The sequence below is a fragment of the Ursus arctos genome, unplaced genomic scaffold, assembly GCF_023065955.2.
Source record: "Ursus arctos isolate Adak ecotype North America unplaced genomic scaffold, UrsArc2.0 scaffold_32, whole genome shotgun sequence".
Classification (NCBI taxonomy): domain Eukaryota; kingdom Metazoa; phylum Chordata; class Mammalia; order Carnivora; family Ursidae; genus Ursus; species Ursus arctos.
In genome coordinates this window covers 23,091,408-23,115,400 of record NW_026623008.1, presented here as the reverse complement: position 1 = coordinate 23,115,400, position 23,993 = coordinate 23,091,408, and the positions used below count along the sequence as shown (strand labels likewise).

General features: G+C 58.5%; 1 protein-coding gene and 1 long non-coding RNA gene across 3 annotated transcripts; one reads left to right on the top strand and one right to left on the bottom strand.

Annotated features, from left to right (window-relative positions):
* Positions 1 to 4,960: 4,960 nt before the first annotated feature.
* Positions 4,961 to 14,534, bottom strand: TINAGL1 (tubulointerstitial nephritis antigen like 1). The gene is made up of 12 exons (XM_026516823.4): positions 14,431 to 14,534; positions 13,624 to 13,941; positions 12,612 to 12,675; positions 8,934 to 9,026; positions 8,658 to 8,772; positions 7,433 to 7,556; positions 7,198 to 7,348; positions 6,880 to 7,069; positions 6,725 to 6,770; positions 6,373 to 6,496; positions 5,581 to 5,626; positions 4,961 to 5,491 (listed from the first exon to the last, which is right to left on the bottom strand). The coding sequence occupies exons 2-12, from the start codon at positions 13,931 to 13,933 to the stop codon at positions 5,351 to 5,353; spliced, it is 1,404 nt and encodes a 467-aa protein (XP_026372608.1). The 5' UTR covers positions 13,934 to 13,941; positions 14,431 to 14,534; the 3' UTR covers positions 4,961 to 5,350.
* On the top strand, positions 13,825 to 23,443 carry LOC113268380 (uncharacterized). Of its 2 annotated transcripts, XR_008956770.1 has the most exons (4): positions 13,825 to 14,708; positions 17,550 to 17,638; positions 19,369 to 22,700; positions 23,191 to 23,443. It is a non-coding gene; the product is annotated as an uncharacterized LOC113268380 (long non-coding RNA). The 2 variants fall into 2 exon arrangements; XR_006411437.3 differs by lacking the exon at positions 17,550 to 17,638 and having other exon boundaries at positions 22,533 to 22,700.
* Positions 23,444 to 23,993: the final 550 nt, after the last annotated feature.

The following is a 23,993-nucleotide window of genomic DNA, read 5'->3' as shown; positions in this document are numbered from 1 at the left end:
TGTTCCCATTTTACAGACTGGGAACCTGAGGTTCAGAGTGGAAAGTGAACTTCAGGGAGTCCAGGGGAGCTGGAATTTGAGCCTGGGTCTGTCTGGCTCTGAGTTAGAGGCTTTCAAGGGAAGTGTGTGTTGCTGGGGGGAGACAGGATGCCCTGAGTGGAGGCAGGAGGGGAGGATGGTGCCACAGGTGAGGGAAACCTTAGGCTGCAGGGACACTGGCAGGGCGGGGGGGCCTGGTAGTTCAAAGCCTCTCCTGGCCAGGCAGGGGCACATCTGGGGGAGAGATCAGGAGGCCAAGAAAACTGAGATCCATGCCCAGTTCTGCCCCTTCCTTCTCTGTCCCCTTGGGCCAGTCTCCATGCCTCACAGAGCGGTTATGAGGGAAAGTATATAAAACACGCAGTACCCAGCAGCTGCTCAGTTCAGGGAGTCTGCTTGGCTCCCTTCTCTACACTCTCTCTCTGGGCTGTGGCAGGGTGATGTGTGGATCCAGCCACTAGGGGGCGCTGCTGCCAAGGGTGACCAGGCCTCCCGGCCCTGCCAGCGTCCATCCATTCATTCACTGACTCCTCCACTCGCCCGACAAACAGCTCCTGTGTCTCTTCCGTGCCCAGTAGTGTTTGGGGCAATTCCGAGAGCACAGAGGGCAAGGCACAGCCCTGTTCTGGAGAAGCCTACAGTCAGGAAGGGTACTGCGCTGGAGAAAGTGGGGTGGGGGTGGGAGTTCAGAGCAGCGACCACGACAATGACTACACTGAGTCAGGAAGGCTCCTCAGAGGGGGACGCTTTTGAACTTGACTTTCCAGGATGAGCAGTGATTTGGCTCCCACTCCGCAGACTCTGACACCTCCCTGCAGCCCCAGGCCAAGCAGACCTGGAGTGTTCATGACCCACTTTACTCCTCCTCCCTCCAGGTGCCCCCTGGCCAGCAGCTTCTGTGAGCCCCAAACTTCTGGACCAGGTCACGTGTGCACAGCTGGCGGCCACAGAGCCTGCTTGGGTTACGAGATGAAGAGGGGCTGCGTGTGCACAGGACAGAGCGTAGGGGAAGCCCAGGCTTTGGGGGCCTGACAACTGAAGTTCTCCACCATTTCCTAGCAATGTGTCCTTGGGCAAGACACTTCACTTTCCCTCTGCCTCCACCCCCAGCCTTGGTTTCCTCCCTGTAAACAGGGGTCATAACAGTCCTTACGTAGAGTGCATATGTCCAGTATGGCTCACTTGGCACCCACCTCTCTGATCTAAAAAGTGACATATTCTGTTGGAACAGGGAGCAGGACCCCGCTGCTCGAAATCAGCCTTGCTTCACTTTGGGAAGAGACTTCCTCCCGGGTTACTGTCAGAGCCACAGAATTTTCATGAAGTGGGTGGAATTCTAGAAGTTACCCCCTAGGGCTCAGCAGCAAGGGAGAAGGGGGTGGTAGGAAACCCTTGCTCTTTGACCTACAAAGCGTATCTCTCTAGCTTGATCTACAAATCCTTTGGAAGGCAGTGTGGTCTGTATCCAGCTCAACCACTTCTCTGCTGCGTGACCTGACAAGTCACCCCCCCCCACTCCCTGAGCCTCAACTTCTTCGTCAGTCGAAGGGCAATAACAGTAGTCCTTAGCTGTGGGGGACGTTGTTCTGCCATCGGCTCAGCTTTGCTCCCTTCCATCGGAACAGCAGCCCTCTCCTTTTGGGGGGCTCTCCTCGTCCTCCAAACTCTGTTTCAGCAAGGATAGACCCGGCTCCTAGGAGCCTGTCCCCCCGCCACAGGCGATTGGCCCACAGGCGGACACCTGACTCCAGCCAGGCCAATCAGAAGCCTTCCCTGGTCTGTTCTGATTTGTTTTGAATCAGAGCTGAGAAAATGCTTCTGGGCCGAAAGGTTCAGGAGTTGTCACGGGCCCCATATCCTTCCTCTTGGCAATTAAGTCTGTGGAGAGAAAGGCAGAGGAGACAGAAGGACAGTCTAGTAGTCCCAGCAGTGTGTGGGTCCCTGGTTCTGGCTGGCTAGGGCCCACTAGCTCTGCTCCCAATCTAGAAGTTCGCCTCTCCCTTAGATTCTGAGAGTCACCTCTCGGGCTGGGATTGGTTTCCAAAGATATGCTTTCTCACAGCGATGTGCACAGCATCCGATGAGCTAAAGCGTGTGAAGCACCCAGCCCAAGGCCTGACCCACTGCAGGCTCAGTAAGCATGAATTCCTTTCCCTTAATGGGCACCAGGCAAGGACGGGGCTTTGGCAAGATACCAGGAAGATGTGAGGCATCGGTACTCGAGAGGCGATGTAAGTCAAAGGCCCCGGGGAGACGACAGTCAGGTGCCTTGGGACCCCACAGAGCCCCACAGGAGACCAGAATGATACCCAAGCAGGACGTCTGGTGGATGGGAAAGGATGGGGCTGAGAAACAAACGTCCTGTCTCATCCCTTTGTGGGAGCAAAGGTTGTCAACAGGTACTCTGTCTCTCCAAGGACGTAGGCTGGAGTCCCTGGTGGGCCAGAAGATGGGGCCCCGGAGCACCTTTTCAGAGGAGGCATATTTGAGCTGAGTTTTAAGGATGAAAGAGAGTTTTCCAAACAGGGGAAGGACTTGGGAAAGGACGTGGGACTATCATTCCCAATCGTCCACACTACTAACACAAGGCCGATTAGCGCAAGGATTCAGACCGCCTGGGTTTGAATCCTGCGGCGACCAACCTTCAGATTCTCCTATGCTTCTGTTCCTTACCTGCAAAATAAGGAAATAGGAGTTTGTCTGTTTCTAGGATGAAGGGAGATCATACATGGAAGGCTGTGGGTAAGCACCCAATAAATGTTCAGCTCATTATGAAAAGCCTTTGCATTACCAAGCCCAATGCCCTTAAAATGATTATAGCTGTTGCCATTTATTGAGCCCTTAATAAGTTCCAAGCATTGTGCTGGATGCTTGGCACCCTCTGTCTCCTGTAACCCTCCTGACACCACCAAGAGATGAGTACTTTCATCCCCATTGAAGAGAGAAGCAGAGGCTCTGGGATGGCAAGATGAGCCATGGCCAGTGTAACCAACAGCGCAGGGGTTCAAACCCAGGTCTGTCTAAAGACCCAAGCCCTCGGCCCAGAGAGAAGAAGGGGTAGCCTCAGGACACAGCACAAGGGACCGGGATGCCAGGATTTCTTCATGAGCCACCCAAGGGCAGGTATGGGTTGGGAGCCCTAGAAGTTTGCTTCGCTTGGCCAATTCCCAACACCAGAGATGCAGGGGTGGCTGATGGAGGTTACTGAGGCACCCTCTCACGCTCCAGGGGGATTCTGGCGGGCCTGAGTCTCCTCGGCCTCGGGCAGAACTGAGGAAGGCCTGGGCCGACCCCCCTTCTCGGGCCCCGCCTCCTGGCAGGGTTGGCAGAACCGGAGCCTCGGGACGCAGCCGCGCCCCTGTTCCCCTCCCTTCCCCACCCCGCATTGCTTCCGCCAAAGGTCCTTGTAGAAAATTCCAGGCTGGACGGGGTTTTTCTAGCAGGGTGGGAGCAGCCGGGCGCGTCCCCGCGGCCGAAGCCGCGCAGGGGGCAGGTGGGCGGGCGCCCCTGCCGCCCCTGCTGGGGGACCCCCGGCGCGCCCTCGTCCCGGGGGCCTCCGCCGGCCTTGGCTCCTTGGGGACGGGCGGGCCGGCCAGGGGAGCCGGCTCGGGACGTCCTGGCAAACAGGAAATGAGACAAAGGCGTCCGCTTATCGGGAGCCCCGCATTCCTTTCACGTGAAGCCGGGACGCGGCCGGCCCTGAGGGGCTGCCTGCCCGGAGGAGGACCTCCCGCTGCTCCCCCTGCGGGCGCCCCTAGGCTTCCGGTCCCCTGGGACTGGGGGCGAGGACAACTGCGGCCCCGGGAAGCCCCCGCCGCCAGGCACAGCCTCCCCGGGCTCCTGGAGAGGAAGGGACGTCAGCTCCCGGAGGACTGGGCTGGGCTGGGGTCCTGGGAGCCGAGGGGAGGGGGAAGATCAGGGCAGATTCACTCAACCATTCCACGAACGGTAACGCCCCCTTACACCAGGTCCCGGAACCCCAGTCCCTGCCCTCAAGGAACTTCCAGCCCAGAGGAGGAAGGCAGGCTCTCAGATAAGTGAAATACTGGGTGAAAGGGCAGGGCCAGATGAGTCCAGGGAGGAGGTGCCGAGGCCATGCTGGGGAGGGGAGGGGCGGGGCGGGTGGTTTGGGAAAGCATGGGTCCCTTGCACAACACCTGGCACATCAGCAGTCCCCTGGGCTACTATCCGAATGAAGGAATCCTGGAGTTGGCTTTGAAAGAGCAGTGGGACAAGGGGTGGGTGGGATGGAAGGGCATCTGGACTGGGGAAGAGCATGTGCAAACTCCTGTCCGTCTGCAAGTGCACTGGACATTCGGGTAGCAGTGAAAACTCTGGAGTTGTCTGCACACTGGGCAAAGAGCTCTGGCCAGGAGGCTGGTGTGGTGGGTCCTGATGGCCTTGAAAGGTAGGCTGAGGACTAGGCTTACTTTGCTGGCACTGGGAGCCTGGGGAGGTGGGGTAGGCAGAGGGCTCAGAGAGGCCGGCCCAGTACAGCCCAGGCACCGGTGGGGGTGTGGAGGCGGGCTTCGCCTGGGTGGCTTGGAGAGGCTGATCTGCAGAGACAGAAGCTCCAGCCACTATGGGGCTGTGCCCCCCTTGCCTGCTGGGCACCGGCGCCAGTTCTGCTGATGGGTGGGTACGGCTTCCCCCCACCAGGCAGTGCTGACTCAGCGTCTGAAAGGCGGTTCCCACGGGCCCATGTCTCTCTAGGGGCCAAAGGACATGCCATCCATGCCCCACCTCCAAGTGGGTCAGCGCCCAGGGTCCCTGGCAATTAGGGCTGAATGGAGGCTAAGATTTCTAGTCTACCCACACGTGCCAACCAGCAAGGCCTCAGGCGGTCCTTTCTGCTGTCTAGCCATATGCCACACCATCTCTGGCCTGGCTTTCCACTCCCCAAAGTTCCAAGGTACCACAGTTATCAATACTCTTTTTATTTTTAAAAACAGTGAAAAGAAAAATAAATATCTTTGGAGAATAAAAGTACAAGGGTGGGGTGGGATAGGGTGGTGGGGCTGGAGACTTGGGGGTGTCCTGGCTTCAGTGGTCTTGAGCGGGGGTGCCGGGGCCTGGGATCTGCAGGCCCGCTCCTCCCGGGCCAGGCCCTGCCCAGTCCCCGCTGGGAGGTCTGGGGGCTCCGCCAGCCTTGCCTGCCCGCGGCTCCCAGGCCGGGCGCTGCGTCAGCGGAACCCGCGCGGGGATTAGACCCCAGGCGCCCGCCTGCGCCCGGAGCTGCGTCGGGAGGGGCCGGGCGGTGTCGCCGCCCCAGGGGTTCTTCCGCCGGCTGGCCCGGCGAGGTGCCAGGGCCTCAGCGGTGCCCCATGTCCTCCATGCCCACGCGGCCCCAGACACCCAACACGAAGCTCTCGATGTCGCACTCGTTGGCGCCGCGCAAGATGCGAAAGTGGCCCCTCTCGCCCCAGGCTGGGCCCCACGAGTTGGCCGCCGTCTGGGAATGAGGAGGGGCGGTGAGGGGGGCCCTGGGATGGGGGGAGGGGAGGAGGCAGCAGCCGCAGGGCACCCCGCTCAGGGACTCACCCAGTATTTGAGCGTCCTTCCATCGGGCAGCGTCTCCTCACCCCACCTGGTGGGGGCAGAGCCACGGAGGGAGAAGGGAGCTGATTCCACCTGCTTTCAGAGGCTGGAACCCCAGGGGCCTTCCGCTTCCAGACCACTGTCTCCCTCCCTCAGCCTCCACCTCTGGAAGTCTATGTTCTAGCACCCTTGTCGGGGGAGGGCACCAAAGGGGTAACCGAAGGGGGTGAGCAAAAAGGGGGAGAACTTGGGCCTCCCTGCAGGGCTCTGCATCCTGGGGACCAGTTCTCTGGGACCTCACACATCTGCCTTCCCTCCCTCCTTGCTTGGGGAGCCAGGGAGGGGTGGGTGCCAGGAGCCACAAGGAAGAGACTCCCAGAACAGGGGTACTTTGGAGGCGCCACGCTCCCACATTTGATGGTTGGACAACTGGAATCACTGACTGGAACATCTCTGGGTATAGCCGGCGGGGAACTGAGGACTGGGGGCGGGGGGGAGTCTGTGAGGCAGGTGGACTTGGGGTAGGTGCTGAGATGGAGAGAGGCTGAGCCACCCCTGGGATCCGTGTCTGTCTTTCAAGGGAGTTATTTCATCCCAGTGTGAAAGGAAGGAACAGCGCCTAGAAAACCTTAAAAGGCCCCCACCTCTCTCTGCGACCCCGGACGAGAACCTCCTCCTTTTCCTCCTCCTCGACAGGGGGCTTTGCAGCCCGGTGGCAGGGATTCAAGGGCGGCTCAGAGCCCCTGGTGAAAGCCCTGCTGCCCCATCCCCTCCACCGCCCCCCAAGCCCCTCACCCTGTGATCTTGACCGAGTGCGTCCCATGCCGGCGGTGCCGCTCTGGCCTGCCGAGGCTCACTGGTGTGTGACTGTAGACACCGCCCTGGTACAGGAAGAAGTCCTCGTGGACCTCCATGAGAGCTGTGGGCCAAGGTCAGAGTAGGGCCGGCTCAGCCCGTCAGCACAGGTCTGGAGCTGCACGCCCAGACCCATACCAGGACTGTAAGTGCCCCCCACAGGTGCCCCTGACTCCCAGCCCCAGCGGGTCTGCTGCTCGGTGCTACACAGACCACTCGTGCTGCTGTGCTGCGCCCAGTCTCCAGCAGACACAAGCTTCTGGAACCAGGAGGCAGGACGAGGGGCATTTACCTTGGACAGGGCCGTTCTCCATCAGCTCCTTCATGATCTCCTTCTCCTGGAGGGTTGGGAGTGGGGAGGAGCGTAGCCATCAGGGCTGAGGCTCTAGCCTCTGGCCAGCCTCCCGGCTCCCCTGCCTCTGCCCCCTCGACCAAGCACGAACTTACGCTGGAGCCGAGGCGGTAGGCAGGAGTGACCTGGTAGATGTCATTGGCATGGGCGTGGCTACTGGGGCACCGGGCGGTGGCCTGGCGCTTGCCCCGACCCATGGCCCGGCTATGCATCATACAGCGAGGTGCCGGGCCAGCCTCGTCCTGCTCACGGCCCACGAACGGGTAGCAGTGGTCAGACACGACCCTGGAGGAGAAGCAGCAGGGAGCAAGGGCGGTGAGCCTGAGAAGCATGGCCCGGGCCCTTCCTGCGGGTTGCCTTCCCGAGGCCCCGGCCTCACGTCCCTTTCCCTGCGCACACCCTCCGCAGCTCACCCTCGACGTCGCAGGAACCACCAGGCCCCGTCGAGACGCCCCCCGCGGCAGCCCCGCTGGTTGTGGGTGTCACAAGACAGCAGGTTCTGGGGCGACAGGACAGGTGTCATATGGCCCAGAGAATGGATTGAGACGCGATCGGACGCCACAGCTGGTGGGGGAGGCAGAAGGGCCGTCAGGGGGCTCAGGCCTGGCCGTCGTTTCGCGCTGCGCCAGCCTCCGCCCTTGGACATACCTGCTGTGGAGAAGGCCCAGGAGCCTGCACAGTTGCCCTGGTCCAGAGGCTCATGGATCAGGTCGGGCCACTTCTCAGAGGCCTCGAAGGCTGTGGGCAGCACCTCCCCGGGGCGCAGCACTGTCTGCAAAGCAAGAGTCAGTCCGTCTGCCTCCTGCCTCTGCCCTGGCCGACCCTTCAGGGGCCTGTGGCTTTGAAGGGCCCCCGAGAGTCCAGGGCCTTCTGCGGTTTGTTCTTGAGTATTCCTGCTGCTGAGGGATTCTGGCAATCTCCACACTGACTTGCGTGGAAGACCCAAGCACCATTTAGTGCCTCCCCTGTGTCAGGTGGGGGTGACTAGTCCCATTGTACGGATGAGGCCAGCAGGGAAGGGGCGAGGCCAGGGTCACCCACTTTCCATTCTTAACCCTTGCCTTGTCCTTCCTCTGCACCTTCTGATCTGACACTTCCTTCTTCCTACCAGGACCTTGGGCTTCAGGCCCTAAAGGGCAGGGGAGGGAAGAAGGAGTAAGGTCCTGTGACCGGGCAGGCGGCCAAGGCAAATAGCAGGAGGCAGAAAATAGCAGAGGCCCAGGGGAGTGAGGGCAGGGGCAGGGTCTGGTCACCCTAGCCTTGAGCCCAAGTCCCTCTGCAGGGGGAGGGTGGCTCTGGCCCACGACTACCTCCTCCCTGCCCACCACTGAGGGACAGACCCTGCAGCCTGTGGCCCAGCCCTGACCTGCTGGAGTTCCCCTTCCTCACCCTGCGACTGTTTCAGGTCTGGTTTCCGTTTCTCCCCGTAGAGGGTCCCACTGGTAGGAAGGGAGAAGCCCCCTCCTCCCTCGGTGTTCTACGGAGTCAGTACTGGTTTCCGAGAATTCTGGCTCTCTAGCCAGAGCACTATCTGTCCTTCCCTTCCCAAAATACCAAGGTGACCTCCTGGCCCCTTGGGGCCTGACCCAGCTGTACTGGAAGGAATAGCATTTTTCCCAGGCTGGAGAGGCCACCAAGGGGCTTGTGCGGGGACCACAAAACCCAGAATCTGAGCATCGAGCCTTCCTGCTAGCACATCCAGTTACGGGCAGGAACCTAAGGCCCAGAGAAGGTGAGTGAGTTGTCCGGGAACACACAGCCTGTTGGAGGGGGTTAGGCCCAGGCCCTTGGAGGAGCAGGAAGGAGCGTGCCAGGGTTCCTGGGGTCCCAAGCAATGGGGAGACGGCAGGATTGTGGGCAAGGATGGACTTACGTGAATCTCGTTCATATTGCTGACAGAGGAAGAAGGGCGGAAGGTACCCAGGCGGTAGCGAATGCCTTCATCCAGGGTCATGCCCCAGAAGGCACTGTGGTTCCCAGCCCGCCATCTGAAAGAGAAGGGATGCAAGTCACAGACCGGCCACGGCTGGGGGTCCTGGAGGTAGGTGCCTGTGGGTGGGAGATGTGCATACTGGCTTCGCATCCACGTGCATGAGATCTGGGTGAGGGTGTGACTGTGCCCAGTGGGGTCATTTCCAGGGCCTCTCACCCGTAGTTGCCCTGGTTGATGGCGTTGATCATGTCTTGGTCCACCAGGCATGGCTCCTGGTCACACTCCCACCGCCCTTGCTCCTGGCAGGTGCTAGAAGAGCAGGAGGGAAGGAAGAGGTGAGGGGGGCTGGGCATCCTCTGAAGGGTGGGAGCCTCAGAAGTCACCATGCGCCTGAGATCCTGTGCCAGCGGTTATGGGAGAAGCCCTAGGTGATCCCGTTCAACCTGGTGGCTTTCAATGTCAACTTCAAGTTCATAGTTCTCAAGTTTATATCTGCTGCCCAGATCTCTCCAGATCCAGGAATCTTGCTGCTACACAGTATCACCACTGGGGTGTCTAACAGCACATCCCAGACTGAATTTCTGATCCCCCACTCCCACGCCTGCTCTCCCTATGGTCTGTGGAAAATGTCCATCCTTCCTGAACCTCAGGCCAAGAGCCTGGGAGTCACCCTTGATTCCTTCCCTCACGTGCTGATCGGCTTCATGGGCAAATCCTGTTGGCTTTGCCTTAAAAACACATTCAGAATCCAAACCACGTCTCATTCCTCCTGCAGCCATCATGGGCCAGTCACCTTTTCCCTGTATTCTGCTGCGGCTTCCCCACTGTTCTCCCCGCTTCTGCCCTGCACCCCCACTTCAGTATATTTTTAACACAGCTGCCGGATGACCCTGTTCAACCCAAGTCATATCATGTCATCCCCCTGCCCAAACCCTCTCTTGGCTTCTCACCCCAGGCTAAGAGCCAGAGTCCCTGCCGTGCTAACAAGATTGTCCCTGCATGATCTGTCCTCCTGTCCCCTCTGTGACCCCCTCCTCCAAGTCCTGGCTCCTGAGGCTCCAGCCAGGCTGCTCCCCTGACTGTTCACAACAGCTATACTCCTGCCCCAGGGCCTTTGAGCTGCTCTTCTTCCCACATTCCCAAGGTTCACCCCTCACTTCCTCCAAGTCTTTATTCAGAAGTCACCTGCTCGGGGAGGCCTGCCCTGGCCGCCTTCCTCTCCTGCTTTCCTGCTTCATTTTCTCTTTAGCGTGTCGTTGCTACCCGACACACTGTATAGTTCGCTATTCGCGCTCTTGATACCTGCTTCCTCATAGACACTAAGGGCCCGGTGGGCAGGGTTTGTTTGGTATCTTCGGTGCCTAGAAAACTAAACCCAACACATCGTAGGCACCCCACGAAATATTTCTTGGGTGAATGAGTGACCGAGGCAGTGTCGTGAAGTGACTAAGAGCCCGGCTCCTGAAATTCAAGTCCTGGGCTCTGACCCTCGCTGATGAGTCATGTGACCCTGAGGACGTGAATCATCCCTCCCCCCCCCCCCCAATTCCAGGATTTAGGCTTTACAAAAGCCTGTAAAGCCGTTAGCACGGGGCCTGGCCCACCTTGGGTGCTCGAGAATCATTATCTGCGACTAGTGTTTCCATTCCGGGAACCCCCAGCCTCCCGGTGTCTTGAGTTTCAGACTCCTATCCACCCGGCCTCCTCACATCTCCTCCCGGGGTATCTCAAGCTTGAAATGGCCCAGACTGCCTTTCCCCAGGGCTGCTCCTCCCCTAACATCCGCAACTCAGGCCACGCCTCCTTGTCCACCCAGGGGTTCAAACCAGAACTCGAGGTCTGTGGTGTACCCCCAGTTGCCACGCCCGCCGCCAGCAGATCCTGGGAAGGCACATCATGCAAGGTTCTGTATTCACCTGCCTCTCACCCCTCCACTGCCACCCCCCTCCTCCAGTCCCTTCTCACCTGTCACCTGGACCATGGCAACGGCTTCCTACCCAGGCTCCCTGCCCCTCTCTGCGATCCACGGCATACCCCGCGGTCCATCCCCAGAGATCTCTCCACGCCGTCTGTCAGGCTGTGTGCCTCTAAGTGGCTCCAGCACCGCTCATGAGACCCATGGACGTGGCCTGCACCTCCTCGGGGCTTCTGTCCCCACATCACAGCTCCAGCTGCGGTGAGATCTGTCCCACCTCCCAGCCTTCCCACGAGCTGGTCCCCCCTGTTCCCTCCTTGTCTGGCCGCCTCCCGGGTATCAGCATAACCATCTCCCTTCCTGGGGGGCCTTCCCTTGCCCCCACTCCACCCTAAACCAGGATCCCCCATTATTTCCTTCCCCCGTCACACCCGTCACAGGTGGGAAGATGTTTATTTGTGTGGGGCCTCCTTCATCGTTAGGACCAGAAGCTTCACTGCAAGGACAGGGACCCTCTGCCCCATCTGTGTCCACCTGGCCCAGCACAGTGCCTGGCACATAGTAGGTCTTTCATCAGTAGGTGTCGATGAGCAGGGAATTCTGCAAATTCTACGGTGCTTTTACAAGCTCATAACTCTGCTATTACAAGATGCGAAGCTCCCTGCTTCCCCTGTTGCCTTTTAAGGAGCCTCAAGGGGAACAAACCCAGTATGGCCGGGCTCTTCAGTCCCCGGAGTGGGCGGGGGCACTTTCGGGGAGGGCTGGCGGAGGCTGCGTGGGAGGGGAGGCTCTCCTCACGTTCCCCTTCCCTCTCTGACTCTCGAAGCATTCCTCGAGGTCTCACACAGCCTGGAAGGCCCACAGACATTGCCCCGCACCCTCCCTCGCTCAGGTGTCAAGCACAGGGAACCGAGCCACCCAGTGCGGGCCAGTGGGCTGGTCACTCCTTTCCTGCCACCTCCCCCTTTGCCCCCAGGGCTGCCCAAGCAGGTCTAGACTGGGCTGGTGGCAGCAGATCCCAGCATTCCAGAGGGGCCCAGGGCAGCCAGGCCCCAGGGATAGGAGTGGGAAAGAGGTTAACCCATCCATGCCCAGAGGCATCCTACCAGGAGCAGGAGGGTCATGCAGGCGTGCTTGAGCTTTCTGAATACACATGCGTGATGAACACACACTCACACCATACACACACACACACTCTCTCTCAGCCAGATGCACGCCGAATCTCATGAGTCCCCGCTCTCACTGTGACCCAGCACCCCTCACGGTGAGGCAATGGAAACAGCTTATGTGTAATGCATTCCAAAAAGTTTCCTCCTCCCTGGGGCCTCTCAGTCCCAGGCAAAGAGGGCATGGGGTGGAGTGGGTGCAGGGCCGCCTCCTCAAAGCCACAGGGTCCCCATTATTTTGATCAGGCGTTCAAGGCTTCCTTACCCAACCCCTCTTGGCTTCCCAACTCAGGACTCAGACTAGAGTAGGGGGCACTCCTGACCTGTCATCCTCCCACCCTCCCTCCCTCGTCATCCTCCCTCCCTTGCGGAATGGTGGGGAGGGGGGCCACATTCCAGGGAAGGCCCCCCGCTACAGATTGGCTGGCCTCCAGCTCAGCCATCCCTGACCCTCATCCCGTCCAGGGCAGCGGATGCTGCAGTCAGAGGTTTCCTTCCTGGCGCCCCCTTCTCCGGATTCTCCCGTGACACCGAGAAAGTTTGGGAGGGGCAGTAGCCCAGCCCAAGCCAGGAGGGACAGGGAACCGCTCCCAGCTCAGGGGCCACACCTGGAGCCAGGCATCCGTGGCTGACCGCTCCTGGGGAATGCCGTTAGAATGTTGTTTTCTAAGCTGACATGGTCAGGGTAAAAATCCCCGTGTTACAGACGAGGACACAGAAGCTCAGCAAGTAAGTGACAGGGACAGAACTGGAACCATGTCTGTAGGCCATGGGGTCCACAAGGCAAGGCCCCTCCAAGCCCCAAACACTCACCAACGGTTACAGTTGTCCCAGTAGGTTCCCAAGACTGGATAGATGCGAGTCCCATGCGTACATCCTGGGGGGAGGGAAGAGAAGAGAAGTGGAACCAAGACCAGAGAAGACAAGAGGGCCAGGTCCTCAGAAGTCAGGTGTCCCGAATCCTCCCAAACACACACACACACACACACACACACACACACACACACACACATGGCCCAGCCCTCACTGAAACTAAACTCAAACTATAACTTCTTAAGTCCTCTCCGGCAGGGTCGGTCACATACCAACTGCTACCTGGGAAGTTCTTCAGTGACCCCAACTTGGATCCCTCTTGCTTCACTTGGACGCCAGCCACAACATTCCCTAGATCCTTTGCCATTTAAATGACTTGAAACTTGGAGATGGGGAGTGGAAGGGGCATGGGGAAGCCGAGGCCCAGAGAAGGCAAGTGACTTCCGTAAGATAACACAGCACTTTGGGATGACAACCCAGGCCCACAGGCCTGCAGAACTGGGGGAAGGGATTCAAATGATTCCTCTGTCGGACAGGGACAAGGGCAGGGGAAAGATGGTGACACCGGCTGAAAGCAGGAACAGATTCGCCCCACCTCCCAGGCGTGACCAGCCACCTCCCGTAAGAGAATCCTGAGCAAAGGCAGAGGAATGGCTAAGATGAGCCTGACCAACCCCTGAGGGCTTTATCAGCCTGCGGGTGAGTCAGCGGGCGGGGCCAGCACCTTCCCTGTCTGGCATTGAGACAGGACTGGGAGAAAGGGCAGGAGGCTGCCTTTCTCCTGGGCCAGCTGGGAATCCCACTGACCGAGGATCTTCTCTTTTTCAGTCTTGCTGGAGAGATTCAAGTTAGACCAGAGCGGGACTTCCCAGAGGTGCAGACAGTGGGGCGGGGTCTCTCCCAGATTCTACAAAGCCTCCCTTGGAAATGTCAATGCATCAGCCTTGCTTCTGAGCCCTGCTGAGTCTGGGGCTGACTAAGCGACCCACCCTCCTGGCCGTCTGGTGCCCACCTTGGATGGGGGGAAAGGGGGGTGGCACGCCGAGGCAGAAGTCCCAGAAGTCAGGGCAGCAGTCGGAGACGGTGCGGTTGCAGAAGAGGTCGCAGTAACAGGTAGCGCCCAGGTAGGGCAGGGCGCAGTCGTCAGCGCGGCCGCGGCAGCACAGGTCCTGCTCCTGGCAGTACCGGCCGCCCGCATCCCGGATGCCCCGCAGGTGCAGGCCTGGCGCTAGCTCGCGGCGCCCACGACCCCGCCGGGCACCCAGGGCCGACTCGCCAGCCAGCAGCAGCAACAGCAGCAGCTCCAGTGGACATCGCCACATGGTGCCTCCTGGGCCCAGGGAGCGCAGATGTCAGGGGTCAGAGGTGGTGGGCAGCTGAGACTCCCCGGCACCCTGGGGACTGATCTCCCAGCTTCCTGCGGCTCTGAGTCCAAGGGGGTTCAGCGAGGGTTCGGCAGGGTCGGAGACCCTGATTCCTGTGCCCCCGGGCAGGAAGGGGATTGAGCCAGAAACGGAGCTCCTCCCTGACCTGCCTGGGGACCTTCAAGGACAGGAGGTGGGGATTGTGGTGATTTTGGTGCCCCTGGCTCCACACCCGTAGCTTGGACGGAGTTCTTCTCTCCTATCTGGGTCCCTCTTACCCTTTTGCAACCTCCAGTCCCGACACGGGTCCCCCTGGCTCGTGTTCCTCTGTGTCCCTCTTCCCCCCTCCACTCTCCCTCTCTGCCAGCCCTCCCTGCTCCCTCCGCCTGCCTCCTCCTCTCTGTTCCTTCCTTTGGCATACACCCCTTCCCCTCTGCTCAGGGGAGCGTCCCTACCTGGTGACAGGCTGTGCCCACACTGCCCCACGCGCCTCCGCCTCCCAGCTCCGGCGACCACGGGACACTCAAAAAGTCAAGCGAGGAGTGCGGGGCGGGACCGCCTTTTGTACCGCCCCGCCCGCAGCGCCGCCCTGGGCCGGCCGGGCTGCAGGAGGAGGGGCCCCACTAGCTCACACCTGGAGGAGCCCTGTCACTCTGGAACTGGGACCTGTGACAGCGGTTCCCTTAGGGGGCGGAACTCCAACTGAAGCTGAAAGGATTGTGGTCTGACGCCGGTAAGGACTTCCCAGTGGGCTTCACCGCTTGGCTGAGGGCTCCAGGGGAGAAGGGAAGGTTGGGGGCGGAGGAACTCCGAGTTTTGAGTTTTGGAGCTAAGTTTGGGAAACGATGGGGAGGGTGTGGGCAGCAAAAATCTCTAAGAACCTCTCCAACCCCTCAGTAATAAAAACAGTCATACCCCCCCCACCCTCCATCATAGTACCCCCCAGGCTTGGGGCCGTCCCAAGCCGCCTCCATTCCCAGGAATGACTGGAATCTGGAAGATGGTTGAGGACCCTGCCGGCTCATCCTTCGAGGGGGTGGGGTGGGTGTGGGGTGGGGGCCACCTCCCTGCCCCGTAACTCCTTGGGTCTGCCCTGCTCAGGCTGCCCGGGCACCTTGCCAAGCACTGCCCCCTCTACCAACCCTGAGGGCGTCCTGCTTGGCACCTGTCCCCCTCCAGGGCCCAAGGGCAAGAGCTCTGGCAGCTGGTGCCCCCCACAGAGCCCCCCTTCCTGCCTGGGGCATAAACCCTTCCTTTGCCCGGGCTGGCCTGGGCCCCAAACAATGGGGCTTCTGTCCCGCCAGGCCCGCCATCACCTTTCACCTCTCTGTTGCGCAATCCCCTCTTCCAGCAGGTTGGGTCCCTGGCTCTGGGACTCTAAGGGCAGGGAGGATGAAAGATGACACCTGGACAGACTCCCCCATCCCCAGACCCGCGCCTCACAGTCTGCCCACGGAGGGGGAACATCAGGCATGGGGATTCCCTTTGCCCTCTCTCTGACCACTCCACACCCCTCCCCCAGCCCAGGGATATCCTCAGCTGGCCAGTTCCTGGGGGTGGGGAGAGGACCAGGACAACGGGCATCTGTAACTGGGTTACCCCCTGCCAGGGCGCACTGGGCAGGGAGTCACCCTGCTGTAGGGCACGGGGTGGTGGTGGGGGAAAGCAATGTCCCAGGGCCCCCTGCACTAGCAGGGACACGCCAGGAGCGGGCCCATCTTCTCCCTGCAGGGACCTGGGAGGACCAAGCCTAGTGGGAACCCGAGGCTCAGAACAGACTTGCCCGTTGGCGGCCAGAATGCAGGCTCCCTACCTGCCATTACTTGGCTCCTATCCCTCTAGCCATCCTTAGTCACCCACTACAGGTCTCGACACGCTCCTAGTTGGGAAGTCCCTGGTTGTGTCTAGCCTCCATTCATCCGACTGCAAGGCGGGCCCCTCGGTATTGTTAATGGCACATCCTCGGGGTGGGAGATGGAGGCTGCCTTCAGAAGGGCTCATACTCACAGCACCCACTTCCGTGGGCCAGTTTCAGTTGGGTTCTGGGGCTGGGGGCTGGGCTGTGGCCCTGGACAGCTGGCTCGTCCTTTGCCCCCAGTCGCTCCCTGTGGGCCTCCCATGTGAATCTTTGGTGTGTGTGTGTGTGTGTGTGTGTGTGTATCTGAATCGTTGTGCTTGTGCGGTGTTTCTGCTTGAGCGTGTCTGTCTGCGTCCGCTTGTCTCTCTGTTATGTGTGTGCTGTCTGTGTGTCTGGATGTTGCCTGCGTGTCGGTCATGCGTCTGGTTATTTGTTGGCAGTGTGTTCTTTGCCAGTATTTGTGTGCTTGTTGGCTTGTGTGTCCGTGGGTATAGCTGTGTGACTGTCATTGTCTGTGCCCGCCTATCTGCTAGGTGCCTGTCTCGCTGTCTGTGTATCTGTGTAGGTGTCTGTGTCTGTTTGGGGGCTTGGGCTCTCTGCCCGTTCTTGCCTGTTTGTGCCCAGGAGGCAGGAACCCAGAGCCAGGGAAGATTGCAGAGCCAAGAGCATGGCTGGGGGGGGGGGGGCGGGTGTCCCTTGTCATCACTCATTTTGACCTTCAGCCCACCCCAGTGGAATCTCATGACTTATTGGGTTCCTTGGCCAAAGAGGAGAGAAAAAGGGCAGGGCTGGGTGGGTGCTATAGCCTCACTTTCCTTTTCCATGCCCCCCCTTCCTGGTGCCTCATTCTCGGTCTCATTCTGCTGCCAGGGCCTGGGGGCAGAATGCCAGGTGAAGAGTCACAGCAAGACCCTCTGAGCCCTTCTGCCTCCTGGGAGGCAGGTGGCCTGGGCTTGGTGGCAACTCTGTCTTCCGTAACTTGTGACCCGGGTAGACACTGTCTCTCTCTGGGCCTTGGTTTCCCATCGGTACCCGGATGACTGTTAGAGGCCTTTTCACGCTCTTCTCTTTCTACAAAGGGAGGTGCAAGCAAAAAGGGACAGTGACGTGCCTAAGGTCACACAGCAGAGCAGAGGCCCAGGCCTCCTCTCCTCTCCCCAGTCCAGTGCTACCCCCACCCCCCACTACACAGCTGCTCCGGGTGCTCAGAATGGGCCATTCTCCTCTGCAGGCTGAGCAGGGCCTTCTGGGAAGACAAAGGCCCATTGTGCTCTGCTGAACCCAGGTCTGCGGCCAAGGGCCCACCACTTGGGGCCTGGGGCTCGATGCTTGGGTCCCAGAGGACACTCCGGCTAAGGCTGGGGGTCCTCTGTGGCCCGCTGTGGTCCGCCGGGACATGTCCAGAGCTGAGAGTGGTGATGCCCGGCGATCCAAGCGAGGCCTCGTGCTGTGCGTGTGGGGCCATGTCATGACATGTTGGCCTTCCCGGGGCCCCTTGGACTGTGTGACAGAAAGCCCCGCCCTCGGGGCTGTGTGACAGGCTGTGCTGCCGTAGCAGGCTGCAGGTTTCGCAGAGAAGATTCCGGGCCACGTGGAAGTGCGTGGTACCGCGCCGTGGCATGCCGTCCCGTCGGATTTTCTCCTTCACTCAATGACTGTTTCTTGGTCATTTACATGTGCTGGTCATTTACTCTGTGGCCGGGGCTGAGAGCTCAGGGTGGACCCGAACAGACACAGGTCCTTCTGCGGCGAAGTCTTCACTCTAACCGGAACACGGACACGTAAACGAGCAAACGAACGTTTCCGTAAGTCATTCCACAGAGTGACGCACTCTCTACATGCGTACACGGTGTAGGACCCTGGAGTCACGTGGTGGCCAGCGGGGTCTAGGGGAGGAGACGACATGTGAGCTGAGACCTGAAGGACAGGAAGGAGCCTTGGGGAGGGGGGTGTCCCAGGAAGGCGAGGAGCGCGAGCGAGAGCGCTGAGGGCTGGCGCAGGTGGGTCTGCTCCAAGGAAGCCCGGCGTGGCCGCAGGGCAGTGACGGAGCAGGACAGAGGGGCGAGATGAGCCTGGGAGGGCCCCCAGGCTGGAGCGAGGAGCTTGAATTGACTTCTGATCACTGGAGAGATGTCACTGGGGACTGAAATAATGTGACACACACCAGCAAACCCCACTCGCGCCCCTCCGGCGAGAACAGTGGACCTCGTGCCAGAAATGGATCCTGGGAGACCAGGCAGGAGGCAACGGTGGGACCAGGCGAGAGGCGCTGGGGCCTGAACGAGGCTGGTGGCCGTGGAGACAAGAGAAGTGGACCTATCTGAGACCCAGTCTGTCGGGGGTGGGGGGTGGGGGGTGTTGACAGGACTTACTGAGGGAGCAGATGGGGGGTGGGAGACGGGAGAAACCGAGCAGGACTTCTGGGTTTCTAGCCCGGTGGGTTGACGATGGCCACAAATGCTCTGCTCCTATATTGAGAGTTGGAGACTGTTCCCCTCCCCCGAGTCTGGGCAGCCTCAGGGACATTTGGACCTCTAGGCTACCGTGTGACTTATACTGGTTTCCAGCTCCCACTGGAACAGAGGGAAGGGACTGAGCCTGGGTAGGCTCCCGTATTAGAAGCTAGGCAGAGAGGGAGGAATGGTACAGTAGACTGAGCAGGTGGCCAGGGAGAGAGGAGGGAAGCCAGGTAGCAGAGGTCAGGCAGCCAATAGGAGAGAGTGTTTCAAGACGGAGGGAGAGTTGACCTGTGTGCAATGTGACCCAAAGGCCGAATGAGCTGAGCACAGAGAAACATCCACTGGATTTGCAACAGGGACATCGGGCGACCTTGCTGAGAGCAGACTTAGTGGAAGAGAGAGGCTGGAAGCTGGAGTGGAAGGGGTGGAACAGCAAATGGGAGCCAGTGAACTGGAGAACACAATCATAGGCAACGTTTCAGAACGTGTTAGTGCCAAGGCAAGCGGAAAGCTGGAGTGTTGGCTGGAAGGGAATACGAGGGTCACGGGAGCGTTTCCTCCAACTATGGAGGCTACAAAACCGAGTCTGCGCTAATGGTCCTGACCGCTAGGAGGGGAGGGCCAGGTGATACAGAGGAAAAGGATTACCCTGGAGCAAAGTCCCTGATAAAATAAGGGGGGGGGGGGAGGGGGCAGAGCTCAGAAGATAGAGCTGGCTTTGAGAGGAGCGGGGAGGCCAAAGAGAAGGGGAGATGGGTTTGTAGATTTCGGCAGACGAAGACCAGGGAGGCTCCTCCGATGGTTTCCATTTTCCCAGTGGAGTGGAAGCAAGCCACTGCCAATGTGAGACAGGCGCAGAGGACGGGGTGGAAGACCAAGGGTTAGGTTTGAAATCATTATCACAACCAAGGCCACTGGAGAAACAGAGTAGGAGAGCCAGCCGTGCGGAGTGACCATTTAGAGTCACTGCCCGTGAACTTGTGACGACCTTGGCCCGCCAGTCTGTTCTCTGTCATACGTGGCAGGTGCCAAGCATTAGCCTTTCCCCCAGGTGACCCAATTATCTCAATTTACAGATGAGAAAGTCAAGACTCAGAAAGACTTTCTGGCTCCCCCACACAGCTGTTGGGGGCCGAACAGGACCTCAAGCCCAAGCCCAAGCCCTGAACACCTGGACACACGCTTCTGCCGAGGCCAAATTTGTGCAAGGGCTAAGTTGACTCTCATACCTGGTAGTGTTTGTGGTTTTCGGTGGTCAGTGCGAGTGGGAAAATGCCGAGCAGAGAAACACAGCTTTCCCTTTTGTGTAATATTTCTGCATCACTGGTGTTGGGGCCAGTTGGGTACAAAAGGCCCCCGGGTGCTGCTTCCTTGCAAAGTCTATGTGCTGAGTAATGACACCACTGAGCCGTCTTCACCCCCGGAGTACTGGGATATTCGGGGTTAACAGCTCCCCCTCATCTCTTAATTATCTGCCCTCCTTCAATTCAGCATCACTTTCAGTAAAGAAGGCTCCCCGGGGATAGGAAGCTTGGTGAGACCACCAGCTAACATCTCAGAAGGCTGGTCCAAGCTTTGAATGCCTGTTTACAGAAACACGTTACTTGATGTTTCCGCTGATCTTCTCACCCGGGAATGTGAATAAGAGGGTCTTGAAAAGTTCAAGAGGCTCTCCCACGGCTGCCAGCACATTTTACACTTGGCCTTTCCATCCTGAGCAGAAAGTGATAAAACCCCAACAGATGGGTGAATTCCAATCCAGTGGGAAGAGTCACTTTTAAGAGCTGCGTCCCTAAGGGGAAATACTGTTATGTGACCCTAGTGGTCGTGATGGGTTGAATGAGGCCCCGAGAAAGATATGTCCATGTCCTAATCCCTGGGACCGATGAATGTTACTTTATTTGGAAAAAAAGTCCTTGCAGATGCAATTATCTTGAAATGAGATCATCCTTGATATCGGGGTGGGCCCTAAATCCACTGGCCAGTGTCCCTACGAGAGATAGATGGGGGGCAACACTGAAGAGGAGGGAGGCCTTGTGACCACAGATGCAGAGATCGGAGTGATGTGACCAAGGCACACCTGGGGCCACCGGAAGCTGGAGGAGGCCGGAAGCAGCTTCTCCCCGACAGCCTCCAGAGGGGGGAATATACCTGCTGCACCCCCAGCACCGTGAGAAGATACGTTTCCCTTGTTATCAAGGCTGTGGCAGTTTGTTGCTGTAGCCCTGGAAAACGAATACAGCGGTCTTCCATTTCAAGGCTCTACGGGGTCTGAGATCTGTGTGTCCACTGGAATGTGCCAGATCCAGGGCTGGATGCAGATCGAGCCAGGACAAAGCAGCTTATGTTGGCCAAAACAGAGCAGACTGGCTCAGCTCAAATCCACTCCTCTTGAAGTGGTTCAAACGCTCATCTGCGCGCTGGAGCCCGACGCGAGGTTCAGAGCGCAGACCAGGAGCCGGAAGGAAGAAGTTCAAATCCTGCCTCTGCCGCTCCGTAACCAGGGAACCTGGGGCCAGTGTCTTAAGCTCTCTGTGCCTCAGTTTCTCCATGTGTAAAACGAGGACACCGTCTCTACCTGTGGGGCAGGTGTGAGGATTATATGACTTAATATATGAAAAACCCTTGGAATCATCAGGGCAAGGTCAGGGTCTGCTATTATTAAACGAACCCAAATCCAAACGGCCGTACAGGAGTTCAGAATAGCTGAGTAGATGCAAATGTGCTTAAACTGACATAAAGTGAGTCGAACCCGTTGAAAGTAGGTGATGCTGGTGTAAACCTGCTCGGACGTCTTGGGTGGACCTGTACTAGCACCAGATTACATCGGTCACACGGGGCTAGAACAGGTCTGCACCCCGCACAGGGGGTCTCTGCTGTCTGTGTGCGTCAGCTCGGACAGAAGCACACGGCCTCGCGCATCTCCCAGGAGCAAGTGACTACGGGCAGAGGGCCGTGGGAGTGAGTCCACACCTGAGATGGACCGCGACAGGCTCTCCAGTCAGCAACACAGTCAACATCTCCTAAAAGGAACACCTTTCTTACATCAGGTCAAGGCTCGACAATCAGGACCCTATCTCACACTGATTAGACAGGAGACGGAGATCTTGCTCCAGGATCCTGAGGAATCTCCTGGAATCCAGGGACAAGAAGGGCAGCGGAAGCCCCTGGGGATCTGGAAGGTTGCCAGAACCCAGGAGCCCCGTGTGTCTGGTGCAGGGAGGGCAAGCCACGTCCTCAAGCCCGGTAGCTCAGCGAGCAGCAGGATGAGACGAGGGAGACCCTTGGGAGTTCGGAGTTTCAGCCGACACACCAAAGTCAGGGGTCATGCCAGTGCTCACGCAGGTGCCCCAACTCATGGGAAGTCCCTCGCCCCCCACTGGCTTTCCCCCACCCCCAGGGATGCTCTCTCCAGGGGGAACCAATAATACAAGCTTGTTACCCGTGCCTCCTGCAGGTGGGGGAAGATGCAGGGCGTGGGGGTGGGGGGACACCCAGGCGGGGCTCAGGGCCAGCAGGGGACCTGGGGTCTCTGAACTCAAGGCTGGGTGGGCAGCAGCCCTTCAGTGACACCAACCAGAAGCAGAGAAGACGGGGGAGGCCCCGGGAGAGTGTCCCTCGTGTCGCCACATGGTTGTCTGGACACAAATGTGCTCGGGCAGAGAGAGGCGTGCGGGTCAAGGGCCTGGGTGGGTGGGAGTCGGGGGCCTTCAGGACCTGGCTCTGCCTCTGACATGCCCTGTGACCTTGAACAAGCTGCCAATCCATCTGGGCCTCACGACCCCATTTCTGAAATGAGAGGGAGAGGGAGCCCGCCGTGGTCACTGAGCGCTCTCCGTGCCTACAAAAGAGAGAGCTCTTCCAGTGCATTCCTCTCGTCTGCAGCTGCAGAAACGAGATCTCTTGCTCCAGGATCCTGAGGCATCTCATAGCGAAGGGAAGGAATCCGGCCACAGTCACTCAGCACGCGGGCGGGAAGTGAAGGGCGCTGCCATTTCTTGTCCATCCAGTGCACGCTTGATAAACCACCTCCTTCCTCCGTCCCAGCCAGCGCGACGCCCTGAGGACCTGCCACCGGCTGGCTGCCTTCTAAGGGCGGGTCACTGGACGGGAATGATCTCACCGAACCGCCCACCAACGCTCTGAGCGATCAGCCCCATTTCACAGATGCGAAAACTGAGTTCCAGAGAGATGACTTGCTCAGACACAGCTATTTGAATTCTTGTCTCTAATTCTCCAGAGGCACAAGGGAGAATGAGGAGGAAATACCAGAGGTCAAGGGTTCCACGGAGGACATGCCCCTGAATCAGCCCGTAGGGGCAAGACGAGGGAGCAGGCTGAGGCCGGAAAGAAGCTCTGAATAGAAAGTGCCCCACTGATTCATTTCAGATTTTTTAAAAAGACGTAGGTATGTATTTATTTATTTATTATTTTAGAGAGGGGGGAGGGGCAGAAGGAGAGGGAGAGAAAATCTCAAGCAGACTCCCCACTGAGTGCAGAGCCCGACACGGGGCTCCATCTCATGACCCTGTGATTATGACCTGAGCCGAAACCAAGAATCGGACACTTGGCGCCCAGGCGCCCCCCACATTGATTCATTTGAAAACAATTTTTGATTTTTTTCATTCATTAATACATCTTCAAGGTTCAAAAATATAGTGAAAAAGCATGGAGTAAAGTCTCACCCTCACCCCTGAGCCTCCTCTGCCCTATTCTGACTCCTCGCTCCCACTCTCCATAGGTCCCCACTTTTTATTAGCACCTCAAGAAACCCTTTTAGAGTTTCCTTCTTCATGTCGAAAAATGAGCGTATGTTCATAACACCCTTTTTACATAAAAGACAACAAACTCCATGCACTGTGCTGTACTTTTTTTTTTTTTTTTTTTTTACTTGTCAGGCATCTTGGAGAATTCTATCAGCAAACAGAGCCTCTTCGTTCTTTTGTAACACGGTCCATGACGCTGCTGAAGAGACAGAAATGATTCATTTCACCGATTCTTACTGATGGACGTTTGAGCTGTTTCTAGGGTTTGGGTGTTTTATTTGTTGGTTTGCTTTGGTTTCGGTGTAACAACAATGTTGCGATAATCCCGTAGCTACTGTCTCATATGCACCCATGTATAGGTGCAGAATAAATTTCCTGAAATGGATTGCTGGCTTGTGGATGCTGTATTCGTTTTCTTTTCTTTTTTTTTTTTTTAAAGATTTTATTTATTTATTCGACAGAGATAGAGACAGCCAGCTAGAGAGAGAACACAAGCAGGGGGAGTGGGAGAGGAAGAAGCAGGCTCATAGCAGAGGAGCCTGATGTGGGGCTCGATCCCACAACACCAGGACCACGCCCTGAGCCGAAGGCAGACGCTTAACCGCTGCGCCACCCAGACGCCCCTGTATTCATTTTCTATGGCTGCTTAGCTCACAGGGCATAGTGGCTGTATTAGCTCACAGTCTGCTGGTCAGAAGGCCAGCCCCGGGTGGTGTGTGCTCTGCTCAGGTCAAATCAAGGGGTTGGCAAGGCTTAGTTCTCGTCCTCTGGAGGCTCTGGGGGAAACCTGTTTCCAAGCTCATTGCTGTCATTTGCAGAGTTTGGTTCCTGGTGGTCATAGAACTGAGATCTCTGGGTTTCTGGGCGGCCATCAGCTGGTGGTCTCCCTCGGCTCCTCGATGACATCTGTATTCTTTGCCATGTGGCTTCCTCCA